The sequence below is a fragment of the Cynocephalus volans genome, chromosome 6 (genome assembly GCF_027409185.1).
Source record: "Cynocephalus volans isolate mCynVol1 chromosome 6, mCynVol1.pri, whole genome shotgun sequence".
NCBI classification, from domain to species: Eukaryota; Metazoa; Chordata; class Mammalia; order Dermoptera; family Cynocephalidae; genus Cynocephalus; species Cynocephalus volans.
The window spans coordinates 33,315,001-33,337,842 of NC_084465.1; the positions used below are offsets into that span (position 1 = coordinate 33,315,001).

General features: G+C 34.2%; 1 protein-coding gene across 13 annotated transcripts in view; it reads left to right on the forward strand.

Annotated features, from left to right (window-relative positions):
* Nucleotides 1-22,842, forward strand: part of CADPS2 (calcium dependent secretion activator 2) — a 498,805-nt gene that overhangs the window by 350,515 nt on the left and 125,448 nt on the right. For all 13 annotated transcript variants that reach the window (XM_063101364.1, XM_063101369.1, XM_063101373.1 and 10 more), the window contains 3 exons: nucleotides 10,890-10,991; nucleotides 19,574-19,637; nucleotides 22,592-22,715. In XM_063101364.1, coding sequence (XP_062957434.1) covers nucleotides 10,890-10,991; nucleotides 19,574-19,637; nucleotides 22,592-22,715 — 290 coding nt within the window. The remainder of the gene's footprint in view (nucleotides 1-10,889; nucleotides 10,992-19,573; nucleotides 19,638-22,591; nucleotides 22,716-22,842) is intronic.

Below are 22,842 nucleotides of genomic sequence, written 5' to 3' on the forward strand. Positions count from 1 at the left end.
CTTTGGTAGAGCAGCAGTTTTTCCTCTTTATTGAGGTGATGCCATACAGTAAATTAGAGTCATTTGGCTGGCTAGTATACTCAACTGGTTACAGTGTGGTGTTATAATATCAAGGTCAAGGGTTTGAATCCCCACAACAGCCAGTGGCCAAAACAATAAAAAATAAAAGAATAAAAATTTTAAAAATATGTATGTGTGTATACACACACACACACATACATACACACACAGAGAGAGAGAGAGAGAGAGAGAGAGAGAGAGAGTCATGTTTCACAATATGAATTCTATCCTGGGATCCCATGACATCCTAGTTAATGCAGTGTATGTCTGGTTTTTTTTGGGGGGGGGGGGTAGGTTTTATTTGGGGTTTTTGTTTGTTTTCTTTTTCAGGGTTGCATACAGTAAAGCACACTCTTTGTGCTGTGCAGTTCTTATAGTTCTGTCAGTTCTAACAAATGCGTAGAATCATATATACACACCCTACTGCCAAACCCTAAAAGTTTCACTGTGTACACTCTTTGTAGCTAATCATTTCATCAAATTTTTTTAACTTTATTATTCCTTCCTTCTCCTTTCTTGAGTTATTTCTTTTCCCCTTAACTTCTTAAGTTCATGTTTAACTCATTTCTGATCAGCTTTATTTTTTTTTCTTTTTTATAATATAAGCATGTAATGCTATAAGTTTTCTACTAGTTACTGCTTTTACTAAATATATAAATTTTATATGTAATATTTGACTAAAATTTATTTTACGTAATTCAAACTTTTCATTATAGTTTATCTTTTGACACAGGATTACTTGTAAGTGTATTTTAAAATTTCTGAGAATGTGAAGCTTTTTTGGCTATTGAACACTGATTTCTAAACTAATTTTTTTTGTGTGTTCAGAGAATGTGATCTGTATACCAATTCTTCATAACTTGCTGAGATTTTCTTTATGGTCAAATATGTGTCAAATATGCTAAGTGCTAAATATATATATATATATATGAATATGTCTTCTTTAGCTTGGTAATACAAGCAGGATTTGTGTTGTTCAAATCTTCTAAACTTTTACTGATTGTTTGCCTGTTTGATCTATGGGGTTATGACCAAGGTGAGTGGACATCTGCCACTGCATGGTGGTCCCTTCCTTTTATTTCTGTTAATTTTTGCTTTGTACATGTTGAGGTGGTTTTATTAGGTACATTCAAGCTTAAAATTGTTAAAAATTCTTGGTAAATAGATTATTATTTTTATTTAGTGATCCTTGTCAAAACTAATAATAATTTTTGCATTAAAGTTTATTTAGGTGATAAGTAAACTTTAATGCAAAAGTTATTAGCTTTCTTTTGGTATTATCTGATACATGTTTGTTCATACTTTTAGCCTTTCTGTATTCTCGTATTTTGGTATTTTATAAATAGTAAACTAGGTATTTTTAAATTTCCCAATATGACAGTTTTTGTCTTTTAATTCATTTAGCCCATTACACTTATCACATGTATTAATAAAAGTAAAATAATTTCTGCCATTTTATTTTAGGCTTTCTTTTTTGGCTCATGTTTTGTAAGCTTTTCGTTTTCTTCTTTCTTGTCTCCTTTTTGTTTCATTGAGGTTATTTTCTTATTCTGTTCTTTATTTCAATAGTTTACATTTTCCAACAGTCAGTCACATTTGAGATGTTGCTGAAATTTTTGTTTTAGGCTAATCACAAATTTTTTCTCCTTTTAAATAGTACAAAGATCTTAGAACATTTTGCTCTAATTTTCCCCTTCCTGGCTTATATGCTTAAATTGTCTGGTATTTTAGTTGTATCCTTTCTTCTTTGTTTTCCAGTCTTACATATTAGATATTATTTTTATTATTTTATATTAAGCACTTCCTCTTTCCTAAAATATAGTCTTTGGATTTTCCTTTAATTGAGCCTCCATAGGTTGTGAATCTTTATTTGGAATTGCCTTTGTTTCATCCTAACTTTATTAAGAAAGTTTTGCTAAATATACAGTTCTATATTGACAGTTATTTTCTCTCAGAATTTTGAAGCTGTTTCTCCATTTTATTTTGACTTCCTTTGTTGCCATTAAAAACACTGTTGACAATCTAATTGCTATTCTTTTGAGGGTGATTTGTCTTTTCTGTCTGGTTGCTTTTAAGATTATTTTGTTCTTTTGTATTTTGTCGGTTCACTATAATGTATCTATGTGTGGATTTCTTTTTATTTATTCTGATTAGAATATTTGTGAATTTCTGACCCACCTGCCCTGGTTTTGGGTAAATGTGAATTCTTTTTATTTACCCTGGTTGGGATATGAAGATTCATGTTTGTCGTCAGTCCTGGAATATTGTTATCTCTTTAAACATTGTCTTTCCTCCGACCTCTTTCTTCTCTTCTGACACTCCAGTTACCCAGGTATTACACGTTTATTTTATATCTCTTAAGGTGTCTAACATATATTCTATCTGCTTATTTCTCCATCTGCATTCTGTGTAAAGTTCAGTTCTGTCTTCTAGTTTGAGTTGGCAAATGTTTTCTATAAAGGCCCCAATAGTAAACATAGTAAATACTTTGGGCTTTTTGGGCCATATGGTCTCTGTCATAACTCCTCAACTCTGCCATTGTGATGCAGAAATAGTCATGGACAACATATAAATGAATGATTGTGGCTTTTTCCAATAAAGTTTTATTTGCAAAAGCAAATGGGGGCCATAGTTTGCCAACCCTTACTCTGCTTCTTCAGTTCTCTCTTCAGCTATGACATCTACATTTTCACCCACTTATTGAGTTATTAATTTCAATTACTAAAATTTTTAATTCTGGAAATTCTATTTGGTTCTTTTTGAAATCTGCTTGGTCACTTCTAAACATCTCATTTCTTTCTTGCTTTTGATTTTCTTTGCTTTTTGTAGATGTTTTATAATTAATTACTTTATATTGTTATCATTTCAATAAATGAATTTCCTAGGTGTTTAAATCTATTGTTTCTACTGATGTTTTCTCCATGGTTGTCGGGTCCGCCGCCAGCTGACCCAAACAGCCCTAGCCTCGTTGCTTTCGGTGCGCGAGCGAATGGCCCGGGATTCCTCTTTCCCTCCTGTCCCGTTTGGAAGGAGACGGGGGAAGAGAGCCGTGAAGAGAGGTGAGCACACCGCCGGCCCCAACCCAGCCCGGTTAAAGGACACTCAGACATGGCGGGGGTTCTGTAGAGCAGTTCCGTTTATTATCACACAAGCACTTGCTTTTAAAGGCAAATGGGGAAGGGAGGTTTTTTTACATAATCTTATCAGCTTAAAGGTCAAGAGAGCATGCATCCTGTCTCAATGCCTAGCTATTGCAACCTCGAGCGCAGAAGCGCGCATTTGGCCAATAAGGGCTAAGGCAAGGTTCCCGCAGACACCCCCACCCTACTTCCTCCCGGTGCTGTCTTAGGCTGCCACATTAATACGCCCTTGTGGGCCTATAATGGCGCTGCTTGTAATGTCACTTAAGAGGACGTTAGTTTTTAAGGCCCGACACATGGTCACTTGTTTTCTTGCACAACTAGCATTTTTTTGTTAAACACATGAACTTGAAATTAATCTGTAGGAATTCTACCAGGCCTGAGTTGAGAATGCTCTCTTTCAAAGAGGACTGGCTCTTGGTTTTCCTCGGTGTTAGGGGCTGCTACTGGAGCTACTTTATTTTCTCATCTTGGAGGTTTCTTGATTGCACAGGTAATACCCAGCTTCGTGAGGTCAGGCCTATGGGACATATTCTCAAGAAAGACTCTTTATCATTCATTCTGTACATGTGGTAGAAACCGACAGATTTGCTTATTGTCTCCCCTTTGCAAGAACATTGGTTCTTTCTAGCCCATCCTTTCACTGATAGTATAGCCCATTTAAGGATCCCAGTTTTAGGCAGGCATCTCAGGCTCAGCAGCCCTCCAGATTAGGTCTACAGCCCAGTCGTCCATTCCTTTAAACACAGCTGAAAGCCTTCTTAGTATGGACATTTGCCCCCAAGGTAGCCCTGGTGTTCATATTCACCCCTACTGTGGTTTCAGCTCCTGGTTCATTTTAACTTTTTCTGCCCTTGAGAGAATTATTTTACTTTCTTATAAGTGCTGAAGAACATTTAACATATGTTTGTGGTAGTTTATGCAGCATTTAGGTGTTTTCTGGTGAAGCAGATTTTTTGGAATATCACGTCAGTCCACTTTACTAGAAGCAGAAGTTACATAATCAGTTTGCATTTTGGAAAAATTATTTTGGCATCTCTGTGGAGAACTTTTTGGAACCCTCTTCACACACTCTTCTGATTCAGGTACTACTTGATTCTGATTAACTGCTGCTCTTTCGTCACATCTCACCTTAAATATCATTCCCAAACTGAATCCTTCTTTGACCTTCCAACCGAGATCAGATCTTTGTACTTTTGCCCTTAAATGTAGGGCAAATCAGACTTATTGTCTGATTTTTATTTTTTTATACCTTTCCCTAATGTAAACTCTATTGAGGCAGGGATCATTTCTGTTGTGCTTACAAGGTATCCCATGGCCTAGCCAGGTGCTCTGTAAATATTCCCTGAGTAAATAAATGAATGACAATGGGCCATCTGTTCATAGATTTTATAGGTGATATATTGTGGCATTTCTTAAGAAGACTTAACAAGTAAATGTTTTTTAATTAATCAAATGCAGCAATTTTTATGACCCATGAAAAAAACTTTACCTAGCCCGCAATATTGCACCATTTTACAACATAGAAATTAATATATTAAAACAATAAGATATTCTTTATGTATCTTATTGTTGTAATGTTGAAAATGATTGTAACAAAAGATAAAGACCATAGTTGATTAAATTGCAGGGAAATTAATATTTTCATGCACTGCAGGTCAGAGTGTAAGGTAAGTGCTTTCTGAAAAAGCAGTCTTGCAATATATATCAAATACCTGAAAATATACATTTAACCAGCAATATACTCCCAGGAATTTATCCAAAGTAGACAATCATATATGGGTTAAAAAGATATAGGATTATTGAAGTACTATTTATGGTAGAAAACTAGAGGAAAAAAGTCTACATTTCTACTCCTGGAGAATTAGATTAATAAATTATGGCACATACATATATGTGTATGTGTAGATTAATAAATTATGGCACATATATATGTGTGGCACATACATATATATGTGAAGAATGAAATATTCTATCAAAAAGCACATATTATAATATTTAAATAATGTGAGAAAATGTTTGCAGTTCATTAAAAGAATAAAAGTATGAATCAGAATGTACAATATGTCTATAGAATTTATAGAAAAAGACTAGGATACTTACAGAATAGTATTATCAGTTACTTCCGGTTGGAATGCCTATAAGAAATTATTATATTTTTCTAAATTTCTCCTCTCAAAGTATGATTTGTATGAAGTTCTTTAATTACAATACACATTAAAAAAATAGTATTAAGTATGGAGCAAAGGATGATATTTATGTCAGAGAACCTTGTATTCTCTTATTTCTTAATTCTCTTTATTTTTATTTTAAATTCCTCTTGGTATTTTCTTTCTCTTAAATTCTAGAATTGTATACTGCAGTGATTTTAGTTTGGATTAGTCCAAGAAAGTTTTTTTGTTTGTTTGGTCTCAAGAGAGGCCAGTTATCAAACACCTTTCTTTCCTTGGCCTAGTCATCACCACCCTAACACGAAAACTAAGTCACAAGATCTTGTACCTTCATAGAGTCAGATTAATGGTTTCACTGTAAAAGTGTCTATTCTTTAAAACTTCCAGAGAAGTTAGAATGCAGTACAAAATTCTAATAAGGAAGGGATTATGAGGAAGGCGTATTTGTAAAAAGGGAAGAATATGATTTCAGAATTGCATCTTCTAAAATATTTTCTCATAGGAAATCTGTTCCATCTCCATGAACATGTAGGGATAGAATTAATTTCTTCTTCAGGATATTTAATGTGGGAGGGACGTAAGTGGACACTGATTATGTACTATATGACCATCCAAATGATATACCATTTTGATTGAAACAATAGGAGATGTTAAAGGTTAGGAAGCAAAAAGGAGAAATTATTGTTTTCTCCCTCATCATCTTCCGTTATTTCTTATCTCATGCTGTGACTTCGTCTCTTTTTCATTCTGTTCACAAATGGATATTGGTGGGAAACACATGAAGTGTAAAGTGACTTTACCTGCTGTGCTGCAGGAGGAATTGACAGTTCAAAACTACCACCCTCTAGGTGTCTCTCCCCTTCTCGCTCTCTCTGAAGGAAGCTAAGATGTCATACATTCCTCATAGGAGAGGGCAGGTGGAAAAAAGCCTACAAGAAACTCAGAAGCACCACGAACTTTGCCATTTGCCCACTGATAGCTTGCAAAATAACCTTTTACAACAAATTACCAAACTTCCAGGACAAACAAACTTGCCTGATGAGTTGGGGGATAGAGAGATTTTGAAAGAAACCTATCTCATCAATTTAACCAAACTTTTCTATGCCATGTTAATCCCTGGTATATTTACTCAACCAACAAGTTTCCTGAACACTCTGTACCAGGCAATATGCAAACTCCTAGTGATTATAAAGCCAAGGGCACATTTAACCCTCAAGTATGTGCAAGTTTTCCAGCTGATAAAAGTGATTGAGCAAATACCTGTAGAAGATATGATAGTTTTCATTAAGTAATAGAATGCTCACATCAACACTAAATGATGATTTTTAAGTAGGAATTGTGGGGAGATTCCATGACTAAATAATTTTGGAAAGTGTTGTTTTAACAAAGTTAAACATTTCTTTACTATCGGGCTTCTCAGACTCCTTTATATGCTGTGGTTTCACTATGATCACCCAAGAGAATTGCATAATTTGTATTGTTAAAAAATATTTGGGCTGTTGAACCTGTTTTATTGGAGCATCTCACAGGATCATTATTTCTTACAATGTTTCAGAACATACTGACAGCCGGTAAGTCTTATTTACTCAAATTTCCCAAAAGAAATGGATATTACACATGCCAAAATTGGGTTTTATTGGTATTGTGGGCCTCTGAATTATTTTTATTTTACTGGAAAAAGGAACTGTAAGATGTGTGAACCACCAACTGTTCAAACAAGGGAAGCGACACTACCAGTTTGGCCCCATATCTGAATATTTAAGCAGATTTCCTCATTGATATTTTCTCTTCTGCTCAAATGCCTGATTCTGCAGCTTAGTTTTGTATCCTTTCCTCTCAGCTCTTTCTTGAACTATAGTGTAATTGTCCTTTACCTTTATAGAGACTAACTTCTTGTCTGTTCTACCCCAGAAGCCATCAGAGAAAATGGGTTAGTAACACTGTCTATCCCTCTTGTTCCTGAGTTGTCTTTTAAAAACATCTTTCTCAATTTAGAGCTATGTTGCATGTGTTTAAGGAGGAATTAGTAATCATGACAAGATGTTCAATATATATAAAGGATTTTGTTTGTTTTAATATGCCTTAATCTACCAGATTGATAAATAGCACCAATTACAAAATTCCTTAGTCCATGGAGGAATTTAATGAAATTAATATGTGTAGACCTTATGAACTATATTTTGGATTAATCCGCCTTTCAAAAAAGAGTGTGCGTGTGCGTGCGTGTGCGTGCGCGTGCGTGCGTGCGTGCGTGCGTGCGTGCGTGCGTGTGTGTGTGTGTGTGTGTGTGTATACGCATGTGATGGCTTCTCTGAAAACAGAATGTGACCCATAGGCAGATGTAAGATCAGGCTATTGAGAATCAGTGGCAGAAGGTTCTATTGTACAAATTCTGTTTTTTAAGAATCTTTGAAGTATAATTAACATAGGCACAACTGCCTTTGGCGTTCAGTTGCTTATTACCTAAAACCAGAAGGAAGTTTCACGTCACAACTTGTTTAACTTTATCTGTAATTAAAAGAAGTGTGTCTACTATTACACCATGTTTTATAATTTGTTCATATCTTAAGCTTCTTTCACAGAGCCCTCTGTTTTTATTGAAATTGTGTAACTCCAATAACTGTAGGCCCCAGGAAAAAATGAAAATATTAAATCACAATACATGAGAATACCCCTTCTTCTGATTAGAACCACTTTTATATTTAATTATCAGTCATAGAGTTAAACCCCAATTAACATTCAAATCAGAAAATTGGTCTTTTATGATAGAATTTTAAATAACTACATTTTAATATAGTCTTTTTATCAATGTCAAAGAGGCATTATTTTTACTTCTATTATCTCAGGAGAAAAATTCTATTCTTGAAATTTAAATTGTTTCACTGTTAACTAAAATGGCAACTACACACTAAAGATTTTCTGCTGAGTGTGAATACATGCTAAGTTTTGCTAGAGATCTTTCTACCCAGAATACATAACTACAATCCCTGCTTCTGTTTTCTCTTGACAAAATTTTCTATTTTGCCTAGTTATAAAAACATTCCAAATAATTTACACCCTATTAATACTCAATCAATATTAATAATTTGTCATATTACTAATTCACGAATTCTCATAATCTCATATATTTTTACATTCTATACATTACTCATTTGTTTCCTCAGCATACAAGGGTCTTTCAAAAAGTTTGTGGAAAAATAGAATTAAGATAATACAAATTTTTCCTTGAACTTTTTGAAGACCCCTATATACCTCATATTCAGCATAGTCTAGTATATACACTGAAATAAGAATGTGAATAAAGTCATGTCCAAATTGTTAAATGTTGCATTTAACCTGTCAGATTTGTACCTCATTTAGTAATAAACTCAGTAAAAAGATGGTCCCTTACTGGGTATAACAGTCTGTGTCTTAGTGAAGACTGACACAGGTGAACTTCTCCTTTGTCACTTTTTATCACCTGCACCCCTGGCTCCATTCTGTCAGGTCAGTAATGTGCCCCAGGGCACGTGACAGGGCAACTTACTTCATCACTGTGCATCACAATCTCATTTGACAGTTGAACCAAACAGGAAAATGCACTCAAAGCCAACCATATGGCATCTGCCAGAGAGCTAAGCCAAAGGATCATGTCAGTCATCAGAATAATAAAGATGAATTCTTTACTCTTTTTCATCGGGTTTGCATAGGTGTGTTTAGTGACATAACCACCCATAACTTTATGGTATGAGTTTTTATTTCTGTCTATGTAATAACATAATTTAGGGATAGTTTTTGTCTGAATGCCCAGATTCCCAAGTGAATGATTTATATAGAACTCCCTAGTTGGACTTTTGTAGTCATTGCCAATGCTTATTCATAGGTTACAGTCTGTTTTGTGCTAACATTACTCAATAGGGGTTGATTCTGAAGTAATTTGTGAAAAATCCATTATTAGATTAGCATAAGACATTGGAATTAGCTCATAGCTCACTGCTTTTTAATTTATTTATCAGACTTCTTCTCCATCCTAAAAATATGTGAAAGACCAATATTGTGCCATTACTTTTTCCACAGTTAACATTCAAAACGTGTTCTTATGCAATAAATGTGATTCATATATTATTCTGAAGTTAAATAATTGATGCTTCCTTATTTAGGCATGAAATTTAATTGTAAGAAATGTTTTCAAAGCATGAATTCCAGCAGTATGTATGTTTCTGAAGTGACAAATTATTTACTCAATATTGGAAAAAAGTTCTCATACTTAAATGATGCTTTGATATGAATATAAGAGGTCATTATGTCACTATGATTCAGATATAACTTTATAATTAATTGCTTTTCTTCTAATAGACTTGTTAACAAGCATCAAACATACACACATGTACATATGTATATATGTATAAAAAACAGTGGAAGTATCAAAAATCTTCTTGATAAAGTTGTTTTAAGCATTCATTTTTTTGTTATTAATAATCCCTCTTTCTACCTATTTTACACAAAACATTAAAATTAGTATATTGGAATGATAAATATAAGCATAAGTCTTTGGGAATTAAAATATAATCTTTAGAGAAATAAGCTAATGGGGGAAGAAAGTGATTGGTGTTAATTAGTGGAAAAAACTCATTTTGTTTTTGAAATAATTAAACAGGCTTTGAAATGAATAAGAGATTAATATGTTTTTTTCTCCGTATTAACAAACAGGTAGAGTTTATATGTTCAGAATTTTAGATGATTGGTACACAACCAGATACTTAATTGGTACAGAATAAATTTTGAGTCCCTGCTATTAGATATATTTTATATTGTCAATCCTACGCTTAGTAAAAAATTTTAACTTTTCAGTCTTCATAGCTGCTTTTTAAAATCCTAACAAAAGCTCACATTGATTCCACAGGGATATTTAAAGACAAAATCTTGAAAAGAAACACAGCTAGTGTTCTCTGTATATTTTTTCTAATATTTATTTTTATTCATGTGCCCACATATTTAAACAAACAAAAAATAGAACAGTAAACTTTTACATGTAACCAAATTTTCTGTGTTTCATACAATAATTAAAATGAAATCTCCAATTTTCTATAGCTTAATTTTTACTTGGAAGAGAAGCAGTTAAGATGTTTTAGCTTGCATTCAGTTTTTTTTATAAATAATATTTCTATCAGGGGATATTCATTTAATTGGTCAAATGTTTGGTACCACTGTAAAACACTTTTCAGTGCCACTCTCAAGGACTAGTAATTGTTTTCTGTAGATCTAGAAAATATTTATTATAATCTTTACCTTGAAGGCTGTTTAAATGAGAATAATTCCATTCCATATATTCCAGGTCAAAATACGAAGCAAATGGCTACAAATATCTCTGATGAATTTCCACTGTAAACATGACTGATATGAATACTGTGGCCCACTATGCCTTTTCTGTAATTATTTGGATTTTTAAAGGAAATATATATGTGTATAAATATATAAAATATATAAAATTAAATGCTCTATCAACATAAATTACTGATTCTGATATTTTTTTTTTCAGGCCTGATGGAATTGGAACTGTTTCAGTGGAAGAAAAGGAGAGATTTGAGGAGATAAAAGAGAGACTGTCTTCCCTTTTAGAAAATCAGATAAGCCATTTTAGGTATGTTTTCTATTCATTAATACAAGTATTTGTTTTTGTACTTCACTCAACTCTCCATTCCCTTACAAATTGTTTATCATATCTTTCTGCTACTAAAGAATCATTAATGTCCCCCTTCCCCCCACTGCATTGTCTGCGGGGTATGGTTCACATTCTTCAGTCTGCAGTCTTCTTCCCAGCACCTGCTGTTCAATGTCCACTATTCTCTTAGGTTAGCCATTCCCCTAAACATCTTCTATTCCACTCTGCCTCCTGCTTGCCTTTTGCATTGCTCATCCTTGCATGGCCTCTTCCTCCTAGCTCTGGTGACTATTTCTCTTCTCTGTATCACCAGGCAAGGAGACTCTCAAGTCCCACCTCTACAGTGGAGCCCTTGTCGATTATTTTAGCAAAGAAAGTTCTGATGTCTTATAGCACTTTCTTGTTTATGCTCTTCACATGTCACATAATTATAACATACATTGTTTAAGTCATTAGTTATCTTTTTATTTACATTCTGTGAGGACACGGGCCATTGCACCAACCACAGTTCCTTGCTCAAAGAAATTAGCTACCAATGCTAAGAACCATTTGCAGAGTAAAAGATAAATATCTTGATAATACTTCTTTTCCCCTGATTATAGTTAGGTCAGCAGAACCTAATGGTTAAAAACAAATATGCCAGTACATTTTTTCTATCACTCTTATTATTAGACCCTATAAAATGTCAACATGTCAGTGTATTATGTCTCATAGCACGTCTGTGGTATGTATATGATTCAGAATCATTTCATGTGAACTTAATGAAAAAATAAACTCAGTGAATGTGCCCCCCAAAATACTGTTATGTAACCATTTGAATGCTGTATGGCCATTCAGAGCCTCACTTTTCTTATCTGTGATACAAAGAGTTTAGACTCGATGATTTTAAAATAATACTGAAGGAAGAAATTCTCAGAGGATGTGTTATGCATCTGTTTCCCTACATTACTGGTTTTCATCTGGGGCAGATACCACGACTGTAGGGTAAGTAAATGAGGGAGGATTTTTGTTGTGACAATAACCAAGAATAGGAGCATTTTGTGCTGAGTTTAGAAATGCATTGCATGGGACAATCCCACATTGGAGAATTATTCTTCCCAAAATGGCAGTAGACTCACATTAAGAGAGACTGTTCCGAATAACATAGCCAAATTCAACTTACAGAGTTAGGGCTGCATTCTCTGCCTGAAATTTTGTTTGAATTTATGAACAAAATGGAGACATAAGGAAGGCTTTTGCCTTTGCAGAGGCATGCTTCTTCATTTGCTGTTGTTGAAAGTGCTGTCTCTTAGGTTGTGTACAGTCCTTTAAATATATTATGTGTCTTTCAGTGAAAATCAATGTAATTTTTCCCTTTTTGCCATTGTTGAGATGGAACTCATCATTCAATTGAATATATTAGCAACTGTCCGTTTCTTTATGACTTTCACATTGCTCTCCTCCTTCGTGGGATGGCTTTATCCCTAGACTGGTAGCAAGAAGACCACAGAATTTCTTGGCTTTACATCCATACATACCAGTATTCAAAGGAAACAAAAGCTGTCTCTTTCTGTGATTCTCTCTTAAGAGCATGAAAAGTTTCCTTTGAAGATCCTAGCAAACTATCCCTGATATTTCATTTGCCCTAAATAGGTCATGGGCCTTGTTCCAAACCAAAGCCAGTGGCCAGAGGAAGCCCATGGAGCGAATGCCTCCATCAGTCACTGACATTCAGATGAGTTCACCGTGACTGAGTTAGACTAATCAGAGCCATCGCTCCAGGGGAATTCTGTTCCCCACACTGTCACTCAAACTATGCAGTAGGGGACAGGGAGTAACAGTTATCCACATCATTTATTGTGGTAGTTTCATCTTCTCTCTTAGAGCTTTGTTTATCTGTTCCTTTTTTATGCACATCATCTTTAGATAATTTCTCTAAAGATGTACTTTACAATCCTTTTCAATTTTATTTTTTTGGTGTACTGAGGACAAGAATTGAAATTCATTGGTCTAGACATTTGGGGCTGACTTTTACATTCCCACTAGATGTTTGTAGAGTTTGTGTAAATTTTACTAGTTTATTTTTTCTGAGTCTGTAGAAGACTGGATAGGAGGAAATGGGAGTAAAATGAAATAGAAGAAATTTAAGATGACCATACAGGCAGATTTAGAACAATAATACATTAAAATTGTTCATTAGAACTCTTATAAGGATTCTACCAAATTATCTCTCTTAGCCACTTATGTTAAAATTTAGAAAGAACATAAATTGCTTATGAACTCAGGCTAAAAAGGAAAAAGTAGTATTATTAATAACTATTGTATATGAATTTAGGTAAAAGTTTATATTGAAAGTGATAATAGAATAATAATATTTTCAGACCTGCATTCAAAAAATGTGCTTACCATATTCCCTTTGGTAAAATTTACCAAAACAGAGGAGGAAACAAAAAAGAGGAACAGGTAAGATCCGCAAAACAAGAAATCAACATGAGAGAGAAGGGAATCATAATAATGATGGTTAATAGAGACACTCATAGTGATAGTTGATCTTAGAGAGTGACCAGTTCTGACTGGAGCTAGTCAGAAAACTCTTCAAGTGGATTAAATTGACAAAACACTGAGATATTTTAACATATTGAGAGATTTACCACCCAGAATAGAGTTTGGAGTTGTATTAATTAGACTGTATTAATTGCAATTAATAGAGTTTGGAATTATATTAAGTATATAAAAATAGGAAATTAAAAATATACACAAGTATTAATTATAAACAAAATATTGAATGAACCTAGAAGTAATTGTAGCAAATACTGTCTCTGTTGTCTAGGACATTTGCATAATTAATATAATATGAATACTGAATTTAGATTTAACCCCCTAAAAAAGATGTAACTATATTAGAAGGATGGAAGGGACAGGAATTATGTTTGCAGTGGGGAAAACTGGTCATAAAAAAAAAAGAACTACTTATATTCAAGATGCAGTAAAAAGATTATATTTACCCTTCCACCTGAAACAAAATATACAACAAAAATATGTGGGAAAAAAATGGCTTTAAAGACATTTAATGTAAGGCAGTGAATGAGTGATTCCTGAGATATGGAAAACAAATGAAATAAGACCTTTAGTTGCCCCTGCTTATTGCCAGGAAAGTGTTTCTAGGACATGGACCAGGGAAGAGGTACCTGGTGAAGCCCAGTATACTCCCTGACTTGAGGAGGCAGAGCTGGGAGTCCAGGAAGGAGGCCATGGCAGCCAGAGCTTTCAGGTCAGAGTTCTGAAAAAGAGAAAGGAGAGAGCTACAGGTTTTGCAAAAAGTCCCCAGAGTATGGATCATTGCATGTACGTGAGGAAACTATAAAGTCTGGCAAAGAACCACATGACAGAAATACAGGAGAAAATAACCAGTGCAAGTACAGAGCTAGGAGTAATTCCAGTTTCAGTTAGCCAGAGTGGAAAACCTTCCAATGCATGGGCATCATAGAGTGATTACTGGGTTTGACTTAGCAGTGGGAAAAAATTAGCCCTGAAATAAACACTGCCTTGGTCTCTCCTAATGAGGATTAAAATTGAGACTCAAATAGATCAAACTGTTTCCAAGTAATTTAATTGCATTTCTGAAAATAAGGGTATTTAAAGGAGTATTAAAATAGCCAGCCATCAACAAGGTAAAATTCATAATGTCTAGCATTCAGTCAAAAATTTCCAGGCATATAAAAAAATGGGAAAATGTGACCAATGAAGAGGATAAAAAAACAGCAAATCAAAGCTGAGAAATGACACAGAATATTGAATTAGTAAACAAGAATATTAGAAAGATTGTTGCTATTGTATGTCATATGTTTAACCTGTTAAGGGCATGGATGGAAAACCTACAGCTAACATTATACTTAATAATAAACATTTATGTTTTGTAAACATTTATGTTTTATGAACATTTTCCTACAATGTAAGATCAGTGTAAGATCAGAAACAAGGCAGGGATGTTTGCTCTCACTACTTCTGTTCAAAAGTGGACTGTATGTTCTAGCCAGTACATTAAGACAGGAAAAAATGAATTGATGGCATCCAGATTGGAAAGGAAGAAGTGAAACTGTCATTATTTACAGTTTACATGATCATCTGTGTAGTAAATTGTATGGAATCTAAAAAAACTTCTTTAATAGTGATTTTTTAAAAGTTACAGGATCCTAGATAAGTATATAAGTATCAATTTATTTCCATGCACTAGCAACAAACAATCAAAAATTGAAATTTAAAAACTATCACAATAGCAACAAAAATTATAATTATAATTAGGGATCAGTTTGATCAAAGATCTGCAAAACATGTTCACAGAAGAGTAAAAAGTATTGCTGAGAAAAATTAAAGAAAACCTAAATGAATGGAGAGGTATTTATGGGTCAGAAGACTCAGTATCGTTAAGATGTACATTCTCCCTAAATTGACCTATAGATTCAATGCTATCCCAGTCAAAATCCCAGCAGGATCTTGTAGAAATTATCAACCTGATTCTAAAATTTATATGTAAATACAAAGAATTTACCATAGCCAAAATAACTTTTAAAAAGTACGACAGAGGAATTTTGACACTACCTTATTTCAAGACTTATCAAGCTACAGTAATCAAGATAGTGTGCTACTGAGAGTACAGAAATAGACTCACACACATATTTGGTCTATTGATGTTCAATGCATGTGCAAAGGCAATTTGCAAAGTGAACTTATTTCCAACAATAGGTGCTGGAACTATTTTATATTCAAGTACAAACTCTTCACCTTGATCCATACCTCATACCTGATACGAATGTTGACTGAAAATGGATAGAGCTAGAAAACACACAAGAAAATCTGTGTCCTTGAGATAAGCAAAGATTCCTAAATAAAACACCAAAATTGTGAGTCATAAATGAAAAAATTGTTACCTTGAACCTCTTCAAAATTAAGAACTTTTGATCTTCCAAAGACATTATTAAGGAAATAAGTAAGTCATAGAATGGGAGAAAATACGTATACAATACATATCTTTCTCACAAAAGACTTCTAAAACTTAATTATAAGAAATGAATCAACCCAATTATAAAAATTATTCTAATGGATATTTCACCAAAGATATATCCTGATAAAAAGGCACATGAAAAGACCTCAACATCATTACTCAGTAGGGAAATGTAATTTAAAACCACAAGTAGGTACCACTACATACTTATTAGTATAGCTAAAATTCAAAACAAAAAACTGAACATGGGTGTTGGCATGGATGTGGAGAAACAAGAACTCTCATATGTTGTTGATAGTAATGTAAAATGGTACAGTCCCCTTTGGAAAACAGTTTGGCAAGTCCTATTGTTACTGGATGCAGATAAAGGTTTTTGGTCTATCCATGAAAAGAAAAATCTTTTCACAGGACCAGCTAAAGGGAAGGAACAGGGACAGAGAAACAAGACATTATAGGGCTTTATTACCAAGCACAGGCACATGTCAAGGAAGTACCCAGGCACCTCTGCCAGAGAGAGGTGTACACGCCTCCAACCTTCTCCTTCCTCTCTGTACCACACAGAAACTCCTAAATGCCTAAATGGCTCCATCCTCTGCCCTTCCTGTTCCACTGGCAGGTGCTGGCCCATGCAGTCTGAATATTTATGAGCAGCCTCCCTAGAGCATGTACCTATTCTGTTCCTGCCTGACTATCATATTACCTAGCCACTCCACTCCTAGATATTTTTCCAAGAGAAATGAAAGCATATATCTGCACAAAGATTTTTGTATGAATGTTCATACCAGCATTATTCATAATAACTGAAATATGAAAATAAGCCAGGTGACCATCAACAGGAAATGGATAAACTATGTATTCTGTGCAATACATTGTAGTATTCTGTTGCATAGAATACAATAAAAAATTAAAAAGTGAACTGTTGATACACATAACAGCATGGATAAATGCCAAAATAACTATGCCTAGTGAGAGAAATCAGACCCAAAAAAGTATATACTGTATATTTTCTCATACATAAAATTCCATGCATACAAACTAATCCAAATGACAGAAAGTAAATTAGTGGTTGCTTGGAGTGGGGAGGAAGCATTCAGGGGTCATGAATTACCTTGATTGTGGTGGTGGTTTCACAAGAATATACGTATGTCAAATCTTAATCAAATTGTATACTTTTACATATGTGCAGTTCACTGTATGTCACTTACACCTCTAAATAAAGCTCTTTTAAAAGAAATGAAAGGTAAGTGCTTATCTTCCATAGTGGGAAGCTAGTAGGATAACTAAAACTGAAAAATGGAGAAGTGAAAATATTAGTGTGCAATTTAGGGATATGAAGTTTAAATACCAAAAGAGTCAGCTAAAAGCTGACTTTTTTTTTTTCACAGAGCAGAAATTACTTGGAGTGGGGTGTAACTGATATGAAGGACTTCCATTTTTTCATAAAAAGCCTTTTAGAAGAAGTTTCCTCTTTAGACTATCTGTATATATAACTTCAATAAAAATAAATAGTGTATTTAAAAATGTATAAGGAAAAGAAAGGGCTTAATCATAGGACTGATCTATGCAGGCTTATTTATCTGTGTAATTAATTTACTGAAGTGGAAATAAGGATGACTTCAATTTGTTCGGATTAGGTATTAAATGTGGTTGAATTTTATTTGATAATTGAGTGTTTTCCACTTTGCTTTGCTGTTACAAAGCTGTCAGAATGGTAAAAACCCAAAATATTTGTCCTGAAAGGCAGAACAAAACGATTCCCTTCTTTTAAAACTTGTTTTGTAAAGATTAATTAAGCTTCTGTGTAGTTATTTTCTGTACTTTATTGATTCAGGATTACTTGTACTCTGTAAATGTGCTGAATTATTTACACATCATGGGCAGCTAATGCTAATTCAGAACATACCCAGTGGGACCTCGGAGCCCTGAAATGCTAAATGTAATCTGGGGATCAGTAACATTCCATTCATAAAATGTGTCACCCACAGGCTAATGGAAATAAACAATAGGAAAGACAATGGGTGGATTATGCAAATACACTGAAAAGATTAAGCAGAGGGGAGGGGACTACAAGAACTCAATTTGTGTTTTATTTAAATGTGGATTAAGGTTTATAGTATACAAAATGATTAAACCTACTTTGCTAATTTAGTAATGCTCTAAAAAGCACCACTGCACAGGAAAAACTCCATCAAAATAAATTAGTTGTGGCTTTGTGTGTGTTGGGGGGTGGGTAATAGGATACACAGAGGCAAGATTAAGGAAGAAAATTTTTAACAGTAAATAAAATGATAAAATCACTTCTCGGCCTTTTGGCTAAGATCAAGTGTAAATAAAATGATAAATATGGTACTCTGAAGAAAAATTTGAGTGACTAGATTTATATTACATTTGTTTACATTTTCTGAGACTACTAAAGTTTTCACAAAACTAAAACCTAATTTTTATATAAATTCAACCACTGCTTTGTTTTTTATAAAAGGGAAAATATCATTTTTTTTCTTTCTTTAAAATTTGATCCTATAAAATAAGTTAGACTTCAAATGTGCTTTTTAGGAAAACCCATTCAAATTACAGTGGGAAAAAAATTACTTCGTTATTATTGTATCTAGGAAAATATGTCCACTCAGTCCCCGAGTAATGGAAAAGTACATAGAAATAAGTAATCTTCCTTCCAAGTTATTTGTTTGCAAACTTCTTAGTCAGAGCAAGGTGGCAGCCTAAGGACAGCCTGTAGCACTTACTCTTAAGGTGAGAGCTGCAGTCCTGGAAGGGGTGCTTTGCTGAGTTTGGTTCCACACAGCAAGGAGCTCCAGCAAGATGAGATGGCCTTGATGTTCAGTACTCCTTAAATGTAAATTGACCTGAAGAGCGTCCCCCTCATAAAGAGCAATAAACCTGTTAGCACCATGTGGTAACTGACTTCTAAGGAGGCCACTGACTCTCCCAGCCTCATCTGACCCTGATTTCAGAACAACCCCAGAACCTGCCCTTCTCTGATCGGTGTGTAGTAGGAATATATGGGACTAGAAATACTTGGAACAAAATGGACCCTGTTGACAAAAGAATTGCAGAGGATTTCTGTGTGTTCAAGAATTAGACACCATCACAGACACGAATGTCAGCAAAGGGGAGAGCTGGAACCTTGTTTGTCCTGGAAGTTGTGTCTGTGTTGTTTGCCTTCATAACAAACCACGCAGAACTATAGGAGGAAATGGGGGAAATCATTTCATTTTCTTCTAGAGCTTGAATAACAACAAACCTTAAAGAAATTATTAGGGAATTCATCTGAATTAACTCTTAATTCATGGCTTTGGTGGGGTTTTTTGTTTGTTTACTGTATTCTTTTAGGACGTGTATCATCAAAACTTTAGAAACTTTTTCATCACTGTTTACACCTTTGTTGTTTGAGGCATTGAAATCATAGGGCTAGGTAAACTTCAGCAGTTAAAATTTTCCTGGATGAGTTGATGCTATTTTAACCTCTTCATGTTGTTCTTCACTAATGCCAAGTATAAGCAGGAATTATTTAGCAGTCTTCGGTATTAAATGTTTGACTTTTTTCTTTCTTTTGTTTTTAAAGGTATTGTTTTCCCTTTGGACGACCTGAAGGTGCTCTGAAAGCTACACTTTCATTACTTGAAAGGGTATGTTCAAACATTAGGAATTCTATTTGCATTCTCAATTGCTGTGTATTTTACTTATTGAACTAGTCAGACAGTCCCATTTCTCAGGAGTCTGTACTCTTTATGGAGTCCATCCCATTTCGTGAATTGCTCACCTCTTCTTACTGGGTTCAAATTCTCCCTATACATGCTTTTTCCTCCAGGAAGGCTTTCCAAAGCCTACCACTGCCATCCTATTCTGATATTATGGCATCTTTTTGGTAGTATTCATTTTTCCCACCTTTTTTTCTCCTCATGAAATAGTCTTCTTTTGTTTTCTCAATTACGTGTAATTATTTCTGCTTTTCGGACTTCACGGGTGTCTTTTATTATCCCCTTAACTTTATTTGTACTTCTACCTGTCATAGTTTACACGCCTGTAAGAGTTTATCATTTAATATTCACAAAAATATTATTTCTTTCATTCAAAATTTATCTCAGAATTTATTTCAATTATTCGTTGTTACTTTAAATGAATTCACAAGTTGTAGAAACTAATTTTCCCCCAGAATTAACTAGCAAACAAGCTTTTAAGTCCATGTTAAAAAATCATTGAGGTTTGAAAGGGAAGTATCTTTTTTATCTGTCTATAAATCTGTTCATGTGCTAGTTGAATGCTAAGGGTTAAGCGCATGATTTGATTATCTTGGTCCTGGTTTATTGACTCCAAGGACTGTTCTTGTCCATTTTTCTGCCAAATTAATTTTAGGTATTACATTGTTTATTAGCATCTCTATTAAAAGCGAAAAGGGAAGACATTGTTTAGACATTACATCTCTCAGAGATTTAAGAACTTGGGAGATGAGGGCTAGAATGGATGATTAAAATAAGATCTTTGGATTATAGATTGATTTTATCTATATATCCCTGTCTTATCCCTGATTACTGTGCATTGTCTGATAGAACTATCATTATAGTAATTACATTTTATTAGAATTTTTATAATTTTAAAAGCTGCATGTAACCCAGGCTTTTCAAAGTATTTCTTTCCTTATTAATTCTTACTGTTCATGAAGGTATCATGTGTTAAATAAAATCCTTACAGATCACTTTACTTTTTGGAGTTGCATTCCATTATGGGGACTTAGGGCAGCCTCTCTGTGACCTGGTTTCCATGGCAGAGCCCCTTCCTCCCCACAGCAGGGAAGAGTTAGTAATAGCAGAGATGCCCTCATGTCCTGCATTGACAGGTGACAGGATGAACAGTGACCTTTATTCCAGTTATAATCACTAATCACATCTCTTGCTGAATTGAGAGAGAAATGTTAAGGGTCATTTCTTCATTTTTATGTCTCTTTACTTACTGACAACTTAGAAAAATAAAACAAAATCTACATGTGAACTCTTGATATCTATGATAATAGAGGAAGATGGGAGGACGCATGACACAGAGATTGGCATCTGCCTTTTAGCATTTGCCAGGAAAGAGTATTCAATTCCTCCCACCCCAAATTCAATACCCACCTCCTATATACAATGAAATATTGCCGGATTTAAACCCTGGACTTTCCTCTGTGTCAGACACGTACATTCTAATTTTAACAGCTATTTTTGTTATTTAAATTTTATCACCATGGGAAGCCTAATAGCAAAGTTCATTGTTCTGCATATGGTACAAAATTAATCTTAAAGTTAGATTTTAGTAATAATTACATATAAAATAATATTGCATGTTTAATGCTTATGTTTTTTTACTAAGAGCAAAAGTATTTTTCTGGCTACAAAGAGCAGTTCTAATGAAAGTGCCAAATATATGTCAGAATAATATGAAGAATAATTAAATTTGAGAGAGGAGACATTTTATAAATGATGAAGTTCCTATTTTCAAAAAAGGAAATCTTGCCTAACAAAATTTTAAAATAGTTGTCAAGGGTCACTGGTGCTTAGAAGACTGAAAAAATTAGAAATTATAAAATCCTTGGTGCTATGGCTGACTGAAAAGAGAATAAATAATAAAGCATGAAATGTATATTTTCATGTTCTTTCAATATTTCTTTCAAGACAAATGACTAATAGAATAGAGCAGTTTCCTCTATATTAACATTCTGCCATATATTTTATAATTTGAATGTCAGCAAAGCAAGAAAAATTGCATTAAATATATAGAAAAACAGAGTTTGACTAATGGTATAATGAAAACTTATTGTGAGCAGTTTTATCAGTAAGGCAGTTTTAAAGAAAATTATCAATAAGTCACTATAAAAGTGTTTAAATATTTTATATTTTGAATTCTGGATATAAGTGTATTTTTGCTTTGCCAGTAGTAAAACTTTTTAAGGAAAAATCTGGAAACACATTCAGGAACCCAACAGAGAATAATCAGTTATTTTTTCAAAACTGCAGAAAGTTTCCATGTATTTTAACATTAGATATTCATTTCACTAAGACAAAGAAGTTTACTCTGTCTTCTTTTTGTAGTCTGCCATGGTATTTCTGGTAGATCACATTCATTAAAGTTTAATTACTGAGAGCAGAGGTCTTGATTATTTTAAAACTCAAAAATTATACTTATTCTTCATGGAATTTTTGTTATTGTTTTCAAAAGATTTAAGGCTTTTAAATTAGGGATGTGCAAAACAAACTTGGTTTATTACTTGTCCCAAGAACTGTAATCCTGCTCTGAAACAGCTGCTCTAATGGAGTCCTGGGTCCCTGGAGGAAAAGTGACAGTCACACTGAATGGTGGCCTGGCCTATGGGAGGTTTTGATGTGCGTAAATGAGGCTTAGAGGGGAGGAGCCAAGACTGGAGGATTACCTTCCCAGTTGTGAAGTGCCGACTCATTACTTCCCCCATGTTACCTAGGCCCCTTCCCCCTTCCTAGTAAGAGGTCTCAGACAATATGTGTAATTTATTTTTTATATTTTATGCGACATCTGTCTTTTTTCTCTCCGCCTGTTTCTCTCTCTCTCCCTCCCCACCCTTCTCTCTCGGTAGGTTTTAATGAAAGATATTGCCACTCCCATACCAGCAGAAGAGGTGAAGAAAGTGGTCAGAAAATGTCTGGAGAAAGCTGCCTTGATCAATTACACTAGACTCACAGAATATGCCAAAATAGAAGGTTAGTGCAGTGAGCAATTGCCGAAGTGGCAGTGAGAGCCAACAATGCCTATTAACTGAATTTTCTGCAAGAAGTCCTTTCGTTTCCTGAACAATCCTGTACCGTGGCAAAGGGAAATGTCTCATTA